Source organism: Chiloscyllium plagiosum, chromosome 6 (assembly GCF_004010195.1).
Source record: "Chiloscyllium plagiosum isolate BGI_BamShark_2017 chromosome 6, ASM401019v2, whole genome shotgun sequence".
NCBI classification, from domain to species: domain Eukaryota; kingdom Metazoa; phylum Chordata; class Chondrichthyes; order Orectolobiformes; family Hemiscylliidae; genus Chiloscyllium; species Chiloscyllium plagiosum.
The window spans coordinates 121,527,291-121,546,155 of NC_057715.1; the positions used below are offsets into that span (position 1 = coordinate 121,527,291).

General features: G+C 41.1%; 1 protein-coding gene across 5 annotated transcripts in view; it reads left to right on the plus strand.

Annotated features, from left to right (window-relative positions):
• The window catches only part of tctn2 (tectonic family member 2), a 74,984-nt gene that overhangs the window by 24,113 nt on the left and 32,006 nt on the right, over positions 1 to 18,865 (plus strand). For 4 of the 5 annotated variants that reach the window (XM_043692659.1, XM_043692661.1, XM_043692662.1 and 1 more), the window contains exons 5-8: positions 1,592 to 1,692; positions 7,946 to 8,142; positions 8,771 to 8,891; positions 17,881 to 18,028. In XM_043692659.1, the coding sequence (XP_043548594.1) occupies positions 1,592 to 1,692; positions 7,946 to 8,142; positions 8,771 to 8,891; positions 17,881 to 18,028 (567 nt within the window). The remainder of the gene's footprint in view (positions 1 to 1,591; positions 1,693 to 7,945; positions 8,143 to 8,770; positions 8,892 to 17,880; positions 18,029 to 18,865) is intronic. The other variant, XM_043692660.1, reaches the window with a different exon arrangement.

An 18,865-nucleotide genomic window follows, 5' to 3' on the forward strand; every position in this document is an offset into this window, starting at 1 on the left:
GGGGTAAAAACAATGACTGCAGATGCTGGAAACCAGATTCTGGATCAGTGGTGCTGGAAGAGCACAGCAGTTCAGGCAGCATCCGAGGACAGGCAAAGTCCGAGGACAGGCAAAATCGACGTTTCGGGCAAAAGCCCTTCATCGGGAATCGGGGTACTGAGTATAAGAGCTGGCAAGTCATGTTAAAATTGTACAAGACATTGGTTTGGCTGCATTTAGAATACTGTGTACAGTTCTGGTCGCCACATTATCAAAAGGACGTGGATGCTTTGGAGAGGGGGCAGAGGAGGTTCACCAGGATGTTGCCTGGTATGGAAGGTGCTAGTTATGAAGAGAGGTTGAGTAGGTTAGGTATATTTTCATTAGAAAAAAGGAGATTGAGGGGGGATCTGATTGAGGTTTACAAAATCTTGAAGGGTATAGACAGGGTGGACAGAGATGAGCTCTTTCCCAGGGTGAAGGATTCAATAACGAGAGGTCACTCTTTCAAGATGAGAAGTGGAAGGTTTAAGGGGGATACACGTGGCAAGTACTTCACACACAGGGTGGTGGGCGTCTGGAACACATTGCCAGCAGAGGTGGTAGAGGCAGGCACGGTAGATTTATTTAAGATGCGTCTGGACAGATGCATGAGTAGGTGGGGAGCAGAGGGATACAGATACTTAAGAATTGACTGACAGGTTTAGACAGTAGATTTGGATCAACTCAGGCTGGGAGGGCCGAAGGGCCTGTTCCTGGGCTGTAAATTTTCTTTGTTCTATCTCTCAGCCCTAATGGGGGCCACCCACATTCCAGATGAAGAGCTTAAGCTCTCCTCCTCGGCTGCTGCCTGACCAGCTGTGCTTTTCCGGCACTACTCTTTTTGACTCTGGACATGTTAGTCAGTCTTAGTAATCAGACCTAACAAATACAGCACAAACCCTTTTGACTTTTTGTTTGTATTTTCTATTTCGTGAGAGATCTGTCTTGAACTTTTTAAGTATTAAGAACATAAAAAAAATCAGTTACCAATAATTAAGGCCATGTTATAGAACAATTATAAACCTGTTCAGTTCACACGTTGTTATTAATCATTGTAATGGTTGAAGGGGGAGCTTTATTTTCAACAGCACTATCTACTTAATATCAGAAATTTTCTGAAGTTGTTATAACGTTTTGTTTAAAATTGACACTGCATTAATAGACATGGTCAAATTTTTCCTTCAATGAACTATGAACAGAAGTGGGAAAGGCTGGTTGGATTTTGTTTCACAAACACTATTGTCGTCTAGAACCTTGCTCAAAGTCCGATCAGGCAAGGGTTTGAGCAACCTTCTGGTATTCTCACAGTTGTAAGCTCCAGTCCTTTAATTGGACTCAATGTATATTTTCAGCAGGATGAAGATTTAAGATAAGTAACTCCCAAATAATCACTTTGTCTTGAATCGGAGGTTGCTGAGGCACTTGCCCTGTTTAGTTTAGTTTGTTCTGAGTAAGCCAACCTTGTGATTTTAGGTAGTACTGTCCTATTCTGATTGGCACTATGCCATCTCATTTCCTCAGTATGGGACTTCATGAAGACAATTGAACTTTGTTCTTTGTGTTTTGTTAGAAAGCAAGGTGCTGATTCCAAAACAAAAATATCACCCTCTTGGCCCATGTCCATGCAATTTAACTGCATATGCTTGTGATGTGCGATGCTGTTGTGATGAGGTATTTCTCTATTTTAAATAATACTGTCAAATTATATAGTTGTGTATAGATTTTAACTTGTTCTATTCAATGCGAATTTAAAGCATTTTACTTAGTATGAATATGCATTGAAGTAAAATAGGTAGTTCTGCTTATTTAAATAGACCATAGTATCTATATTTCTTGATGTAATGGATCTGTTGCTTATCCTTTGTGTCTCTTCTGTGATGCATTAAGGAAATAATTATTGGACTTGTGGGTAAATATTCCAGTTTTGTGGTTTCTTTGATAGCTGGAAATTGTGCTATTTCCAGATTTATTTCATGTTCCTTATTTCCAAGTCTGCAGCATTGTCTCTTGCTGTCTTCATCTTGTAACCTGCTATAACCTCAACAGCTGTTGAAACCCTTTTATTGGATTTATTTACATCCATAATAATAGCTGTCATTCATCTACTTTTAAAACAAAAACACATTCCAAACTCCATTTCTGCATCAACCTTCTTTTTCTTCATCCTTCACTCTCTTTTTGTAAAGTCGTTCAAAATTTATTCTCCCCATATCTTTGCTGTACTGGTTAATCACTCACAGTCTCAATCACCTATACTGTCCTCCAACCCAATGGATTTGAAATATTCCAATCTCTGTCTGACTTTCCGTCACCTGCAGTGCTTTGAGTCTGCGATTTTAAACTCTTATCCCATTTAGTGGTGGAACCTTCAGTTGCTTTATTCTTATTAGATTACATTCCAGTGTGGAAACAGGCCCTTCGGCCCAACAAGTCCACACCGACCCGCCGAAGCGAAACCCACCCATACCCCTACATTTACCCCTTACCTTGCCACCGTGCCGCCCACAAATTCTTCAAGCTCACTTTATAAATTCATCTCATTATTGACTTCTTTCTAACTAGAGACTCCCTTTCAACACCTCTTTCAACACCTCTTTCTTTGATCAGGTTTTGGTCATGTATGTAATTCAGCTATCTTGTTTCATTGACCATTCCTTTTTTTAAACTTCTCTCTAAAGTTCCTGTTTTATGCTTAAAATTTTTATGAATGTTGACAGTTAAATGTAAGAGTAAAGGTGTTAATGTTAACAGTAATTGAGTCATGCAGAACTTGAGTATTGCTGAAAAAGACACATTTTGTCAAAGCTTCTTGTATTTTACTCATCATGGCAATTCACAACAATACCAATTTGAGATACCAGCATTTATACTGCATGGGAAAGAATGCTAGTTGGTAAAGGGAATCTTGTCACTGATTTAGCAGAAGCTTTGCCATGGAAGATGCTTCAGTTAACAGTTAGTTCCCAGGCTGCTTCAAAATTTTAAACTGTCAGTTGATTCTGGTCAAGGCATTGACCTGGGAAATGAACCAGAGAATTGCTATCAGTTGTTTTATTGAGAGAAAGTAAGGACTGCAGATGCTGGAGATTAGAGTCAAAAAGTGTGGCACTGGAAAAGCACAATAGGTCGTGCAGCATCCGAGGAGCAGGAGAGTCGATGTTTCGGGCATAAGCCCTTCTTCAGGAATGTGGAGGGGTGAGGGTGGCCCCAAGGGGGCTGAGAGATAAATAGGAGAGTGTTGGGACTGTGGGGAAAGGTACCTTGGAATGCAATAGGTGGATGCAGGTAGGGGGTGATTGTGATAGGTCGGAGTGGAGGGTGGAGTGGATAGGTGGGAAAGATGATGGGCAGGCAGGAGACGTTCAAGAGGGCAGAGTTAGTTCAGGGATAAGGTGGGGGGGAAATCGACTTTGGTGCTGTGTGATTGGAGGGTCCCTAGGTGGAAGTTGAGGCGTTCTAGGTGTCGGGTGGCTAGGATTTGGCGGTGGAGGAGGCAAGGACTTGCACGTTGAAGTGGTCGCCCACAGGGCGGGAGGATTGTTTGGTGCATGTGTAGTGGAGATGTTCTCTGAAACATTCAGTGAGTAGGTGTCACTTCTCCCCAGTGTAGAGGACATCACATCGAGAGCAACGGACACAGTAGATGAGGTGTTTCGATGTGCAGTAAAATCTCTGCCGGATGTGTAAGGATCTTTTGGAGCCTTGGATGGAGGTGAGGGGGGAGGTCTGGATGCAGGTTTTATACCTCTTGCAGTGGCAAGGGAAGGTGCTGGGAGTGGAGACTGGATTTGTGGGGAACATGGACCTAATGAATGTGTCATGGACCTAATGAGTGTGTCATGGAGGGAATGTTCTCAGCGGAATGCTGATAGGATGGGGAGGGAAATCTATCTCTGGTGGGGTCTGACTGTAGGTACCGGAAATGGCAGAGGATGATGTGTGATATCCAGAGATTGGTGGGTTGGAAGGTGAGGACCAGGGGGGTTCTATCCTTGTTGCGGTTGGAGGGGTGTGGTTTAAGGGTGGAAATATCCTGCACATCCAAACACATTATCTACAGTGTCCATTGATCTCGGCGATGTTGTCGTCTCGACGTTAGGGAGACAGGACGCCTACTTGCAGAATGTTTCGGAGAATATTTCCGGGACACACACATGAAACAACATCACCTTGTGGCCAACCACTTCAACTCACCCTCCCACTCTGCCAAGGATGTGCAAGTCTTGGGCCACCTCCACTGCCAAATGCTAGTCACCCAACGCCTGGAGGAAGATTGCTTCATCTTCCTCCAAGAGACCCTCCCCGACCATGTGGCATCAACATCGATTTCACCAGTTTCCTCACCTCCCCTCCCCCCACCTTATCCCAGATCCAACCCTGCAGCTCAGCACTGCCCTACCTATCCATCTTTCTTCCCACCTATCCATTCCATCCTCCGCTCCGACCAATCACCATCACCCCCACCCCCGCCCCAACCACCTTCAACTACCTATTGCATTCCTATTTACCCCCCATATTCTCAGTCCCCTTGGACCACAGACACACACAGACGCACCCCTTCCTGATGAAGGGCTCATGCCTGAAAGGTTGACTGACCTGCTCCTTGGTTGCTGTCTGACCCACTGTGCTTTTCTAGTGCCACACTTATTGACTTGGAACTGTTTTATTGAGTTGAAGTAGGCACAGTGTGTACACAGGTTCTTTCTGTCTGCTAAGATCAGGGCCCTGTGTATTGATATATTTGGCTTCCAGTACATGCAATTGCATCAACTGACAATTCTAAATCATTTGTCAATGAAGTTCTTCACATCTTCAGGATTATCTAGCAGCTATTGAACAGTTGTGGAATCCTGTCTAATGTTGAACATTGTTGTGAGCTTTGCGTGTTTGGATGGCTGGATACAGTCAGAATCTTGTTGGAAGCAGCATAAGGGATAAGCTGTTTGATATACACAGCTAGTTTTTTGTAGGTATAAGTCTGATGCTAGATATGTGTGTTTTATTATCCCAGATGATATTATGACTGGACAAGTCTGATCCAGACTGAAATCTATCTTAATAGATTGTAAGGATTTTTTTTGAGTTGTAATGAAATTATCTCTTACTGAAACATAAGCATACAATATTGCAGATTCTGTTTCAGCAATAAAGTATTTAGTATGCACAAAAATAGAATAAACAAAACTATAACATATGCTGATGTAATGATTTCAAAACACTTCAAATACAGTTCCAGTAATCTTAAACAGCATTATCATACTCACTCACACTGGAGAGAATTCCCTTCTTTAACATATCTGTTGGGCTTAGTTTAACTGTGCTACAATTCCAAATCTTGAGAATCTGATAGACTTTTGAATTTTCATACTCTTAAGATTAGACTTTCTTAGTTTCAGATAATCCCTTCCAAGGTTTTAATCCAACACGTCTGGTCTGCAGCCTTAGTTTTAAACTTCTTACACTAAGGTAATCCATTTCTAAAATCTCTTCCTTCTTTAGGAGTGACAGTCTTCCACATTTCAACTTTCGCCAAAACTTCTGCAAACAAACTGCCCAAACTGAAGCCAAAAGTTTTTTTTAAAGCTATAGTTATTTCCTTCAATCAAAAGTGCAAGAAAAAAATGTCAATCTGTGACTTTCTAAACTAAAAATTTAATACACAACTGTTTACTTTCTTATTAAAACCCTCACAGTTAACTTCCTATTATCCTGACACTTGCAGACTATGTTTTCAAAATAAATCACCATGAATCTAAAACTTTAGACCGTATAACATAGAAAAATACAGCACAGAACAGAACAGGCCCTTTGGCCCACGATGTTGTGCCAAAGTTGATCCTAATGTGAAATATAGTAACTTAACCTATGCACCCCTCAACTCCCTGCTATCCATGTGCATGTCCAGCAGTCGCTTAAATGTCCCCGATGACTCAGCTTCCACCACCACAGCTGGCAACGCATTCCATGCATTCACAATTCTCTGTGTAAAGATCCTACCTCTGACGCCTCCTTGAAACTTTCGTCCTAGTGTCTTCAAACTATGACTCATACCAGTCAATCCTGCCCTGGGGAAAAGTCTCTGGCTATTGACACTATATCTGTTCCACTCATTATCTTGTATACCTCGATCAGGTCTCCTCTCCAGAGAGCAAAATCCGAGCTTATTCAACCTTTCTTCATAAGGCAAGCCCTCCAGTCCAGGCAGCATCCTGGTCTCTCCAAAGCCTCTCTATCTTTCCTATAGTAGAGTGACCAGAACTGGACACAATATTCCAAGTGTGGTCTCACCAGGGACTTGTAGAGCTGCAGCAAAACCTCGCAGCTCTTAAACTCGATCCCCCTGTTACTGAAAGCCAAAACACCATATGATTTCTTAACAACCCTAACCACTTTGGTGGCAACTTTGAGGGATCTATGTACTTGCACACCCAGATCCCTCTGTTCCTCCACACTGTCATGAATCCTGACTTTAATCCTATATTCAGCATTAGCGTTCGACCTTCCAAAATGCATCACTTCGCATTTATCCAGGTTAAACTCCATCTGCCGTTTCTCAGCCCAACTCTGCATCCTGTCTATGTCGCGCTGCAGCCTGCAGTAGCCCTCTATACTATCGACGACACCTCCAACCTTTGTGTCATCTGCAAATTTACTAACCCACCCCTCAACCTTCTCATCCAAGTCATTTATAAAAACTACAAAGAGCAGAGGCCCTCGAACAGAGCCCTGCGGGACCCCACTCAACACTGACCTCCAGGCAGAATACTTTCCATCTACAACCACTCTCTGCCTTCTGTCAGCCAGCCAATTCTGAATCCAGATAGCCAAATCTCCCTGTATCCCATAATTCCTGAGCCTACCATGGGGAACCTTATCAAATGCCTTGCTGAAGTCCACTGCTTGACCTTTGTCGACCTGTCTTGTCACCACCTCAAAGAACGCAATAAGGTTTGTGAGGCATGACCTGCCCCTACAAAGCCATGTGGACTGCCTTTAATCACACTATGCTTCGCCAAATAGTAATAAATCCTATCCCTCAGAATTCTTTTCAAAACTTTGCTGACCACAGACGTAAGACGGACTGGTCTGTAATTGCCAGGGATTTCCCTATGACCCTTCTTGAAAAGAGGAACAACATTTGTCTCCTTTCAATCCTCCGGTACAACTCCCATGGAGAGTGAGGAGGCAAATATTCTCGCCAGCAGCTTAGCAACCTTCTTTCTCGCTTTCTGGAGCAGCCTAGGATAAATCTGGTCTGGCCCTGGGGACATATCAATCTTAAGTTAATCATTAAACCCCTTCAGACACACTGGCCAATACCCATCTGCCACTTGCTTAAATCAACTCTAAAAGAAACAATATATATAAGTCTCATACCTTGCCTCACATTGATGCCTGGTTCAAAATTAAAGCCTGGCAGTTCGTTGTCAGTTATCATTAGCATTCTCTATGGCAACACCACTACCAACTAACACGTCTAACTTGGCATCCAATCAACTTTCTGCTCTCCTATCATATAAATGTTAATTTTTACTTTGAATTGGTATTCTTGCGAATTGCCCTGATGGGCACAAGACAAAAAATGCTTGCCAACGTGTTTTTTTTTTTCGCAGCAACATCTGTAATGTTCTGCTTATGTTGCTTGTGGAATATAAATAGTAAAACTGATTTGTCACATGATTGGTCAGGTCTTTTAGTTTAATCAGACATCAATAATTCAACCAAAGTATATTGTTTTCTTTAATGGTCTGTATTACTTGTTTCTTTTAAAGTGTATTAAAAATGCTGTGTAAATACAAGTTTGTCAATGTGATATTGCACATATAACTGCAGACTTTAAATATAATCTATTTAAACTCATTCACAAACGTGAGCGAATACAATTAAATAGATTTCCCTCTTTTTTTTTTCTCTTTCCCCCTAGGAATGCACACCCAGTATGATTCAGCTGTTCCATTCTTACTGTTTTACTGGGGTATTTGGAGGGAATGTATCCCAACCATTTGACCACTTATGCTCTGTTCAGAATGCAAATGCTCCTGACTGGTTCCCTTTCCTCTGTCTCGAATCTTCTTTTGATAACTCGCCATACTTGGGGCTGTTCTATGATGGTGATACTGTGTAAGTTTATGTAATAGGTAATAAAGCAGGTGTAATTTTCCAAATAAATTAGTCTATATATCTGTTGTGCTTTATCTCTGTTCAACTTCAACGAATAGCTTAATTTCTGTATTTTTAAATTAGTACTGCCTAAGTGTTATATTCAGTCTTTGAATATGAGTTAGAATTTGAATTTTTGCTGAAATATGTTAGAATGGTGTATTAGCATACAGAGTTAGCACTTCCTATTCACACACAAAGCAGCTGTCAGATGTTGCAGAGTTCTGATCTTAATGAATGAAGAATGGGGTGAGCTGTTATTTGGATATTTTTATAACAGTTCAGTCAATGGGTCTGTCCTGATGTCCATGCTCCTCACAAGGTCATAATTTTGTTTCCTCCAATTAACATATGCTATTCCTTTTTAAAGAGTATTTACCTAGCTTACGCTGACATGCATCATTGCAACTTTCCTCTGCCAGTTCCTTGTTGAAAGTCTACGTTCAATTCCATAGTGTTGCTATTGCAGCCTGTTTGTAAGCTGTTCTCTCAGTATACACACACTTGCCTCTGTGCCTGCAAAATAATGCAATAAATTAATAATATGGTGGAGTTTCATCTTCCTCTTGAACTTTTTTTTTCCCAACAGCAGTGTTTCTCATGACGTTTCGTTTGGGACAGCCACATCTGCAGTGCTAAATGTACCTGTTGGCTATCATCATGGTGATCATATTGTTAAAAATGAAGATGAATACCTTGCTATTCCACAGGTAGGAATGATGGTGCATCTTCACTATAACACAATTTCGACAAGGTGAAAGATTAATAAACCTAATATTTCTTTGAGATGAGTGGAAAAGAGTCACAGTTGTATGGTTCCTTATCACTATCTTTTATAGAACATAGAACATAGAAAAATACAGCGCAGTACAGGCCCTTTGGCCCTCGATGTTGCGCTGATCCAAGCCCACCTAACCTACACTAGCCCACTATCCTCCATATGCCTATCCAATGCCCGTTTAAATGCCCATAAAGAGGGAGAGTCCACCACTGCTACTGGCAGGGCATTCCATGAACTCACGACTCACTGAGTAAAGAACCTACCCCTAACATCTGTCCTATACCTACCCCCCCTTAATTTAAAGCTATGCCTTCTGTTTCATTTCCCCTTGTGTTAACATTTTAACTTCAGCCTCTTTTATTTTCCACATTAATGATGAGAGGGATAAAACAAGCATTGATGGTTGGTAATAAGTTGATAGAAACTGTAGTGGGAAGTAGAAAGGCTGGTGAGTAAATGCTAGAATTTGGGCAAGTAGAAAGATAGTGCTTTAAACATGAAAACCACAAAACTTGACAGGATAAAAGCTTGTGAATATTACAGTCACAAAATTGCTTCTGCGGTATTATCACTTAGTGTGAATAAGCAGTGAACAAACAAGAAGTGTTGAAATATTTGGTTCGTTTTTCCAGTTCATTTACCCAGTGGGTAAATTGTCATTGTAATGTGACAAATTAAATGTGTACAAAACATGTCAGCTGGAAAACAAATATACAACCTATTAGATTTAAAACAATTAAAATGGAATGATAACTGAACAGAAGGAGACATTTGGCTTTTTATGTCTGTGACAGCTCTCTGCAAGAGCAATTCAGCTCATCTTATCCCTGCTTTTTCCCTATATCCTTGCAATTGTTCTTTCCAAACACAATCATCAAATTCCACTTTGAAAGTTACAATCAAATCCATATCCATCACTTTATCTGAGAGTGTATTCCAGATCCTTAACAAACAGTTGTCCTCATGAATTTTTTTAGTCTTTTACCAAACGCCTTCAATCATTGCCTCTGGTTCTTGAATTTTCTACCAAAGGAAACCATTTCTCCCTATCTACTCTGTCCAGATCCCTTGTGATTTTGAAAACTTCAATCAAATCACTTCTTGACCTACACTAGGGCAAATACTGACTTTTACAATCTATCCAAGTCCTTTTGATACCTCCACCGGCTACGTCCATTGACCAGACACTGAACTGGACAAGCCATATAAATAATGTGACTACAAGAGCAGGTCAGAGGCTGGGAATTCAGTGCTCAGGTCCTAAGTCCCCAATGCCTGTCTACCATCTATCTGGTACAAGTCAGAAGTGTGATGGAATACTGTTCGCTTGTCTAAATAGGTTCAGCTCCAGCAATATTGAAGAAGCTTGAAACCATCCAGGACAAAACAGCCTACTTGATTAGCATGACATCTAATCCTTTCACCATTCACTCCCTTCATCACCAGCATAAATGACAACAGTGTGCACTTTCTACAAGATGCACAACATTAATATAGGAAGGCATCTTTGACAGCACCTGTCAAAGATGCCTTCCCAACATTACCTGTGACCTTTATAATCAAGAAGATCAAGTGCAGCAGATACACAGAAACATCACCAATGCAACTTCCCTTTCAAGCCACACACCACCATTATTTGGGACTAAATTTCTGTTTCTTCACTTTTTCTGGGTGAAAATATTAGAACTGAACAACACTGGGTATGCCTACACCCTAAGGACTGCAATGGATCAAGAAGGCAGCTTGCTACCACTTAGGAACATAGGAAGAGGAGTAAGACATTCAGCCCCTTGAGCATGTTCTACCATTCAATGAGATCATGGCTGCCTTTGGGCCTTAGCCCTTAATAAACTTCTGTTAAGCAAAGTTATTTATCTTAGATTTTAATTTAAGAATGAATCTAGCAAATATTGCCATTTGAGGAACATAGTTCTAAACCTCTACCACCCTTTGTATGCAGAAATGCTTCCCAACATTACTCCTAAATAGTTTGACCCCAATTTTTACATCAGTAATTCTCAAATCCCCAACTAGTGGAAATAATTTATCTTCATCAGACATGACTTTTCCTTTTAATATCTTGAATATTTTAATCAGATCACCTTGTAACCTTCTAAATTCTAGAGAAAACAGACCTAATCTGTATAATCTCCTTATAACCCCTGAAATCCAGGTATCATTCTTGGAAATCTATGTTGTGCTTCCTCCAAGGTTGGAATATCCTTCCTAAGGTGTGGTAGCTAGATCTGCTCACCAAGTGGGGTCTAACCAGGGTTTTATATAACTGCAGTATAACTTCTGCATCCTTGTACTCCAGTCCTTTAGATGTAAAGGCAAGCATTCCATCAACTTTCTTGATTATTTTCTGCACTTGTTTATAGCATTTTAAAAATCTATGACCCTGCTCCCCCCAAAAAAAAAGTCTGTTTAGACATCAATAGTATTTAACTTCATAGCATCTACAAAGTACCCTGATCTACCTTTTTTCAGTCCAAAATAGATAACCTCACATTTACATACTTTGAACACCAACTGCCACAGATTTTCCCATTTAATTAGTCAATAACTCTTTGTAATTTTGTGCTATGATCTGCATTGTCTACAATGCCACCTAACTTTGTGTCATCAGCAAGTTTGGATTTATGACTTCTTGTGCTTTTATCCAAGTCATTAATAAATAATGTGAATAATTGAGGTCCTAACACAGATCAACTGGACACATCCTGCCAATTCAAATATTGGCCATTATCCTTATTTTCTGTCACCTGCTACTCAACCAATTTCTCAGTCATGTCAGTAATTATGCATCCAGGGCAATAAGATATAGGTAATAAGTGTTGGCCTAGTTACTGATACCCAGATCCCATGAGCAAATGTTTTCAAAATCCCTCATTCCAGCAACCATTCCTTTTTAATCTTTTCCGCATCCTCTATAATGCTTTAATGTTCTTAAAGTATAGTGTTCAGCATTGGGCACAATATTTCACTTGAGGCTAAATCAGCATCTTTTATATTTTTGCCATAATTTCCTTATATATGTCGTCTATTTTTAAAGTCTAGAATTATTTGTGATCCATGAATCACTTTCTTAACCTGCCCTACTAATCATTTGTGTACATATATATATATATATATATATATATATGTCCACATCTTGCCTTTTAGAATCATATCTTTTACTTAATGTTGCCTCTCCTCATCCTATCAAATTGTATCATTTTGCCCATCATTACATTTTATTTGCCACATGACCATACAGACCACACTAGCCTGTTTTATGACATCTTGAAATCCATCACAATCCTGTTTGCAATTTACAATACAGTTTTGTGCAATCTACAAATTTTGAAATGGTGTTATGAATGTCCGAGACTTGGATATTACTATAAATGTGCATTAAGTAAAATAGTAGTCCTTATACTGACCCTGGAAAATTCCACAGTATTCCAGCCTTAAAAAAAGTGTTCATTATTAATTTGTCACTCACCCAACTTTGTATCCATGCTGTGATTGTTGCTTTTACAGCAAGAGCTTTAATATTTTGTCAAATTCTTCAATATTTTAGCCAGATCAAAATGTAATTGGTTTTCGCACCAATTTAGAAAATTTAGCACCAGTCTCTCTCGCCCCCACAGAACCGCCTATCTGTGCCCCGAACTATCGAGTCCCCAATAACTATTGCTCTGCTCTTCTCCACCCTTCCCTTCTGAGCAATGGGGACAGGCTCCTTGCCAGAGGCCTGAACCTCACTGCTTACCGCTGGTAAGTTGTCCCCCCCACAAGTATCCAAAACGGTATACTTGCTCTTGAGGGGAACGGCCGCAGGGGGTCCCTGCACTAGCTGCTTCCTCCCAGTCCCCCTCACTGTCACCCATCTGTCTGCAATCTTTGGAGTTACTACTTCCCTAAAGCTCCGATCTATGACCCCCTCTGCTTCCCGAACGATCCTAAGTTCATCCAACTCCAGCTCCAGTTCCCTAACACGGTCTTGGAAGAGCTGGAGATGGGTGCACTTCCTGCAAGTGAAGTACTTTGAGTGTAGTTTATGTCAGTGAAGTACTAATGAGTGTAGTCATTTTTATCTAGGCAATGGGTTATTGTAGTATGATAGTTTTTGGACAAATAATCCAGAGATGTGAATTAAAATTTCATCATGGTAGCTGATGAATTTAAAGTTAGTTATTTAAATAAATCTAGAATTTAAAAACTAACATTAATGACGGTAACTGTGAAACTAGTGAATTGTCATTAAGAGCTGAAAATGTGTTGCTGGAAAAGCGCAGCAGGTCAGGCAGCATCCAAGGAGCAGGAGAATCGACGTTTCGGGCATGAGCCTGAAGAAGGGCTCATGCCCGAAACGTCGAATCTCCTCCTTGGGTGCTGCTTGACCTGCTGCACTTTTCCAGCAACACATTTTCAGCTCTGATCTCCAGCATCTGCAGTCCTCTCTTTCTCCTCGAAGAATTGCCATTAAGAGCCTACTTGGTTCAATCTTTTCGGTGAGGAAATTTGTGCCCTTGTCTGGTCAACATGTCACTTCAGTTCGACATCAATGTGGTTAACTCACATTGCCCTCTGAAATGGCCGAGCATGCCATTCACTTCTATAGGAAATGAGTGCTTGCTTAGCCAGCAATGTCAATATCCCATAAATGAACAAAAGAAATCTCACCGCCCTTGTGTGCAGGGCAATTCAGTTAACTCTTGAGTGGTGGTTCAGTGGTTAGCAGTGCCAGATAGCCATGTTCAATCCATCCTTGGGTGACTGTGGAGTTTCTTCCTGTGTCTGCATGGGTTTCCTCTTGGTACTCCAGTTTCCTCCCCCAATCCAGAGATGTGCAGGTTAGGTGGATTGGTCATGCTAAATTTCTCATAATGTCCAGGCCTTTAGTATGATGACTTTTTAAAAAGAAGACTTAGAGAATGTGGGTGTCACAAGCAAGAGCATCACCTGTGTCCGTTTATAATTACCCCTGAGATGGTAATAGCTGGTGTGTTTTCATTATGTCAGCGTCATTTACCAGGGAAGTGATTGCTGGGCCCCTTGCTGAGATATTTGTATCATCAATAGTCACAGGTGAGGTGCCGGAAGACTGGAGGTTGGCTAACATGGTGCCACTGTTTAAGAAGAGTGATAAGGACAAGCCAAGGAACCAAAGACCAGTGAGCCTAATGTTGATGGTGAGGACGTTGTTGGAGGGAATCCTGAGGGACAGGCTGTACATACATTTGGAAAGGCAGGGACTGATTAGGGATAGTCAACGTGGCTTTGTGCGTGGTAAATCATGTCTCACAAACTTGATTGAGTTTTTTGAAGAAGTAACAAAGAGAATTGATGAGGGCATAGTGGTGGACATGATCTATATGGACTTCTGTAAGGCATTCAACAAAGTTCCCCATGAGAGACTGGTTAGCAAGGTTAGATCTCATATAATACAGGGAGAACTAGCCATTTGGGTACAGAACTGGCTCAAAGGTAGAAGACAGAGGGTAGTGGTGGACGGTTATTTTTCAGACTGGAGGCCTGTGACTAGTGGAGTGCCACAAGGGTCGGTGCTGGGTCCATCTTTTTCGTCATTTAGATAAATGATTTGGATGTGAACGGAAGAGATCTAGTTAGTAAGTTTGCAGATGACACCAAAATTGGAGGTGTAGTGGACAGTGAAGAAGGTTACCTCAGATTATAACAGGATCTTGATAGGTGGGCCAGTGGACTGAGGAGTGGCAGATGTAGTTTAATTTAGATAACTGTGAGATTCTGCATTTTGGGAATGCAAATCTTAGCAGGACTTATACACTTGATGTTAAGGTCCTAGGGAGTGTTGCTGAATAGAGGGACTTTGGAGTGCAGGTTCATAGCTCCTTGAAAGTGGAGTCGCAGGCACATAAGATAGTGGAGAAGGTGTTTGATATGCTTTCCTTTATTGGTCAGAGTATTGAGTATAGGAGGTCATGTTGCGGCTGTACAGGACATTGGTTTGGCCACTGTTGGAATATTGTATGCAATTCTAGTCTCCCTGCTATAGGATAGATGTTGTGAAAGGGTTCAGAAAAGATTTACAAGGATGTTGCCAAGTTTGGAGGATTTGAGCTATTGGAAGAGGTTGAATAGGCTGGGGTTGTTTTCCCTGGCCAGGTGCTGGCAGGTGGGACTAGATTGGGTTGGGATATCTGGTCGGCATGGACGAGTTGGACGAAGGGTCTGTTTCCGTGCTGTACATCTTTGACTCTCAAAGTATGTTCCAGTGAAAAGGAAGGACTGTAAGAAAAGGGTAATCTGCCATAGGTGTCTAAGGATATAAGGGATGCTCTCAAATTGAAAGAAAAGGCATACAAAGTGGCCAAGAAGAGCGGAAAACTAGAAGATTGGGAAGACTTTTTAAAAGGTCAACAGAAAGTCGATAAAAGAATGAAGAAAAATAAGATAAAACACAAGAAAAAACTAACACAATATAAAGACAGACAGGAAAAGTTTCTATAAATATATAACATCAGAGGGTGGCAAAAGTAAATGCTGCTCCTTTAGAGGATGAGAAGGGGCATTTAGTTTTGAGATATGATGAAATGGCTAGAACATTTGAATCATAGAATCCCTCCAGTGTGGAATTAGGCCCTTTGGCCCAACAAGTCCACACCGATCCTCCGAAGGGTATCCCACCTAAACCCATTCCCCATTACTCTACATTTGCTTCTGATTAGTGCACCTAACCTAACTTCCCTGAACACTATGGGCAATTTAGAATGGCCAATTCATCTAACTTGCAAATCTTTGGATTGTGGGAGGAAACCGGAGCACCCGGAGGAAACCCACGCAGACACTGGGAGAATGTGCAAACTCCACATTGACAGTCACCTGTGGCTGGAATTGAACTTGGGTCCTTGGCGCCTTTAGGCAGCAGTGCTAACCACTGAGTCACTGTGCCACCCAAATTGAATTCAAATTCCACTATCTGCCATGGTGGGATTCGATCCCGGGTCCCCAGAACATTACCTGAGTCTCTGGGTTAATAATGTAGCAATGCTATCATTAGGACATCCCGCCTTGCCCGCTACACACCATAGGTATTTTGTGTTAGTCTTCACAGTGGAGGACAGTAATAACATGCCAGTAATTGACAAAGTGACCAAAGTAGGTGAGGACCTGGAAACAATCATTATTATGGAAGAGGTAGTGTTGAGCAAGCTAATGGAGCTAAGGATAGACATGTCTCCTGGCCCTGATGGTATGCATCCCAGGGTACTAAAAGAGATGGTGGGAGAAATAGCAAGTGTAATTGTGGTAATTTTCCAAAATTCACTGGACTCTGAGGCAGTTCCAACAGATTGGAAAACAGCAAATGTGGCGCCAGTTTTTAAAAAGGGAAGTAAACAAAAAATGGAGAATTATAAACAGGTTAGCTTAACTTCTGTAGTGGGCAAATTGCTTGAGTCTACTTTCAAGGAAGAAATAGCAAGGCATCTATCTTGGGCAGATGCAGCATGGGTTCATGAAGAGCAGGTCATGCTTAACTAATCTTTTGGAATTCTATGAATGCATTACAACCAGAGGACAACAGGGACCCAGTAGATGTGGTGTATCTAGATTTCCAAAAGGCCTTCGACAAGGTGCTGCATTAGAGGCTGCTACATAAGATAAAGGTGCATGGTGTTACGTGTAAAGTATTAGCATGGATAGAGGTTGACTAACAGGAAGCAAAGAGTGGGGATATATAAGTGCTATTCTGATTGGCAATCAGTAATGAGTGGTGTGCTTGAGGGATCAGTGTTGGGACTGCAATTATTCACAATTTACATATATGATTTGGAGTTGGGGACCACGTGTGATGTGTTGAAGTTTGCAGATAACACTGAGATGAATGGCAGAGCAAAGTGTGCAAAGGACTGTGAAACTTTGCAGAGGAACATAAGATACATTGAGTGAGTGGGCAAAGGTCTGGTTGAGGGAATAAAATGTTGATAAATGTGAAGTCATCCATTTTGGTAAGAGCAACAGCAAAAAGGCTTATTACTTGAATGGTAAAAGGTTTCAGCATGCTGCTATGCAGAGGGACCTGGGTGTCCTTGTGCATGAATCACAGAGGATTAGTCTGCAAGTGCAACAATAATTAGGAAGGCAAATAATCTTGCCCTTTATTGCTGAAGGGATTGAGTTTAAAAGCAGAAAGGTTATGTTGCAGCTGTACTGTCTGCTTCTGTACTTGGAGTACTGCGTGCAGTTTTGGTCTCCTTACTCGAAAAAGGATGTACTGGCAATGCAGGGGGTGCAGAGGAGGTTTACTAGGTTGTTTCCGGAGTTGACAGCATTGGCTTATGAGGAGAAACTGAGTGGACTGAGATTATATTCATTGAAATTTGGAAGAATGAGTGGGGATCTTATAAAAACGTATAAAATCATGAAGGGAATAGGTAAGATAGAAGTAGAGAGGATGTTTCCACTTCCAGGTGAAACTAGGGCAAGCGGGCATAGCCTCAAAATTAGGGGAACCAGATTTAAAGACTAAATTGAGAAGGAACTTGTTCATCCAGAGGGTTGTGAATTGGAATTCCCTGCCCAGTGAAGTAGTTGATGCTACTTGAGTATCCATTTTTAAAGCTAAGCTAGATTTTTTTGAACAATGAAGGAATTAAGGGATATGGTGAGAGCGCGAGTAAGTGGAGCTGAGTCCACAAGAAGATCAGACATGATCTTATTGAATGGCAGAGCAGGCTCATAGGGCCAAATGCTGCTCCTAATTCTTCTTCTGTTCTTATATTGAATAGCAGGGCAGGCTTGAGGTGAATAGTGTAGTTCTTCTCCTATATCTTGTGTTCTGAGAGATTGTGGAAATCTTGAATGTTTATGGAATTTAATTTCTAAAACTGAGAGGAAGAAAGCAACTCCACCACTCTTACTCTTCGTCTGTATGCTTATGCTTTAAGAGATCTTTGAACGGTCAATGCTTGACAAATGCACCTGTGGCTTACCTTGAAGATTTTGATGCACGTTGTGTGACTCCTCTAACTGCTGCAGCTTGTATGGATAACCATGACATTAGCGATGATATCCGTATCCAAAATGGCCAAGGATGTAAGTACCATGTTTTTTGGACAGAAATGGTGCTGTTTGTGTAGGGCTATTTCTTTTACTTAAACTGTGGAGTTTTGTTGAGTAAGTAGTTTTTTTTTCTCCCCACTGGCAGATTCAATGAACTTTCAAAAGGCGATTTGATAAATGCAAAATGGATAGGGAGCGGATGAAAATTGTAGGATCATGGGGATTAAGCAAGCAGAAGAGGCCAATAGGCAAATACTTTCAAAGAATTGGAACAGATATGATGGGCTGAATGACTGTCTCCGATGGGCTGAATGGCTGTCTCCTATGCTCTGCCATTCTGTGAAGAAGAGATAATCTTATACTTCATTTCCAGCTGTTCAGACTAGAGAAATCCAAATGGGGGGTCACTAAAGTTCCTTAGATTCAAGAAAATTCTGTTCTCCTTCGCTTCTGCTTTTGAAACCATAGATAATTAGTGAAGGACAGTTTTGCCATAATATTGTTAGCTTGGAACAGGTACCAATTGGTTGAGCAGTGTCAAGTCTGTACTAAGTTATGTTCTAAAACCTTACCAGTAGTATTTTCTTTCCTGCTTTGACTGGGATATCCTCCTGTGTGTTTAGTGTCCCTGAACATATCATTTGAGCTCCCATTTTTTTTAATGCAATAATATGACCCAATACGTTGCTGTTCTTCTGGGACTGCTTAAAGTGTGCACAAAACATTCTTGTGGTACAACCTTACAATATATTTACATTGTTGTGCAGTGTGCAAATGGATGACTGTTGCTGGCCTAATGATCCAGAGTACAAGTAATGCTCTGGGTGTTTGATTCCCATTGTGGCAGATGGTTGAATTTGAATTCAAAAA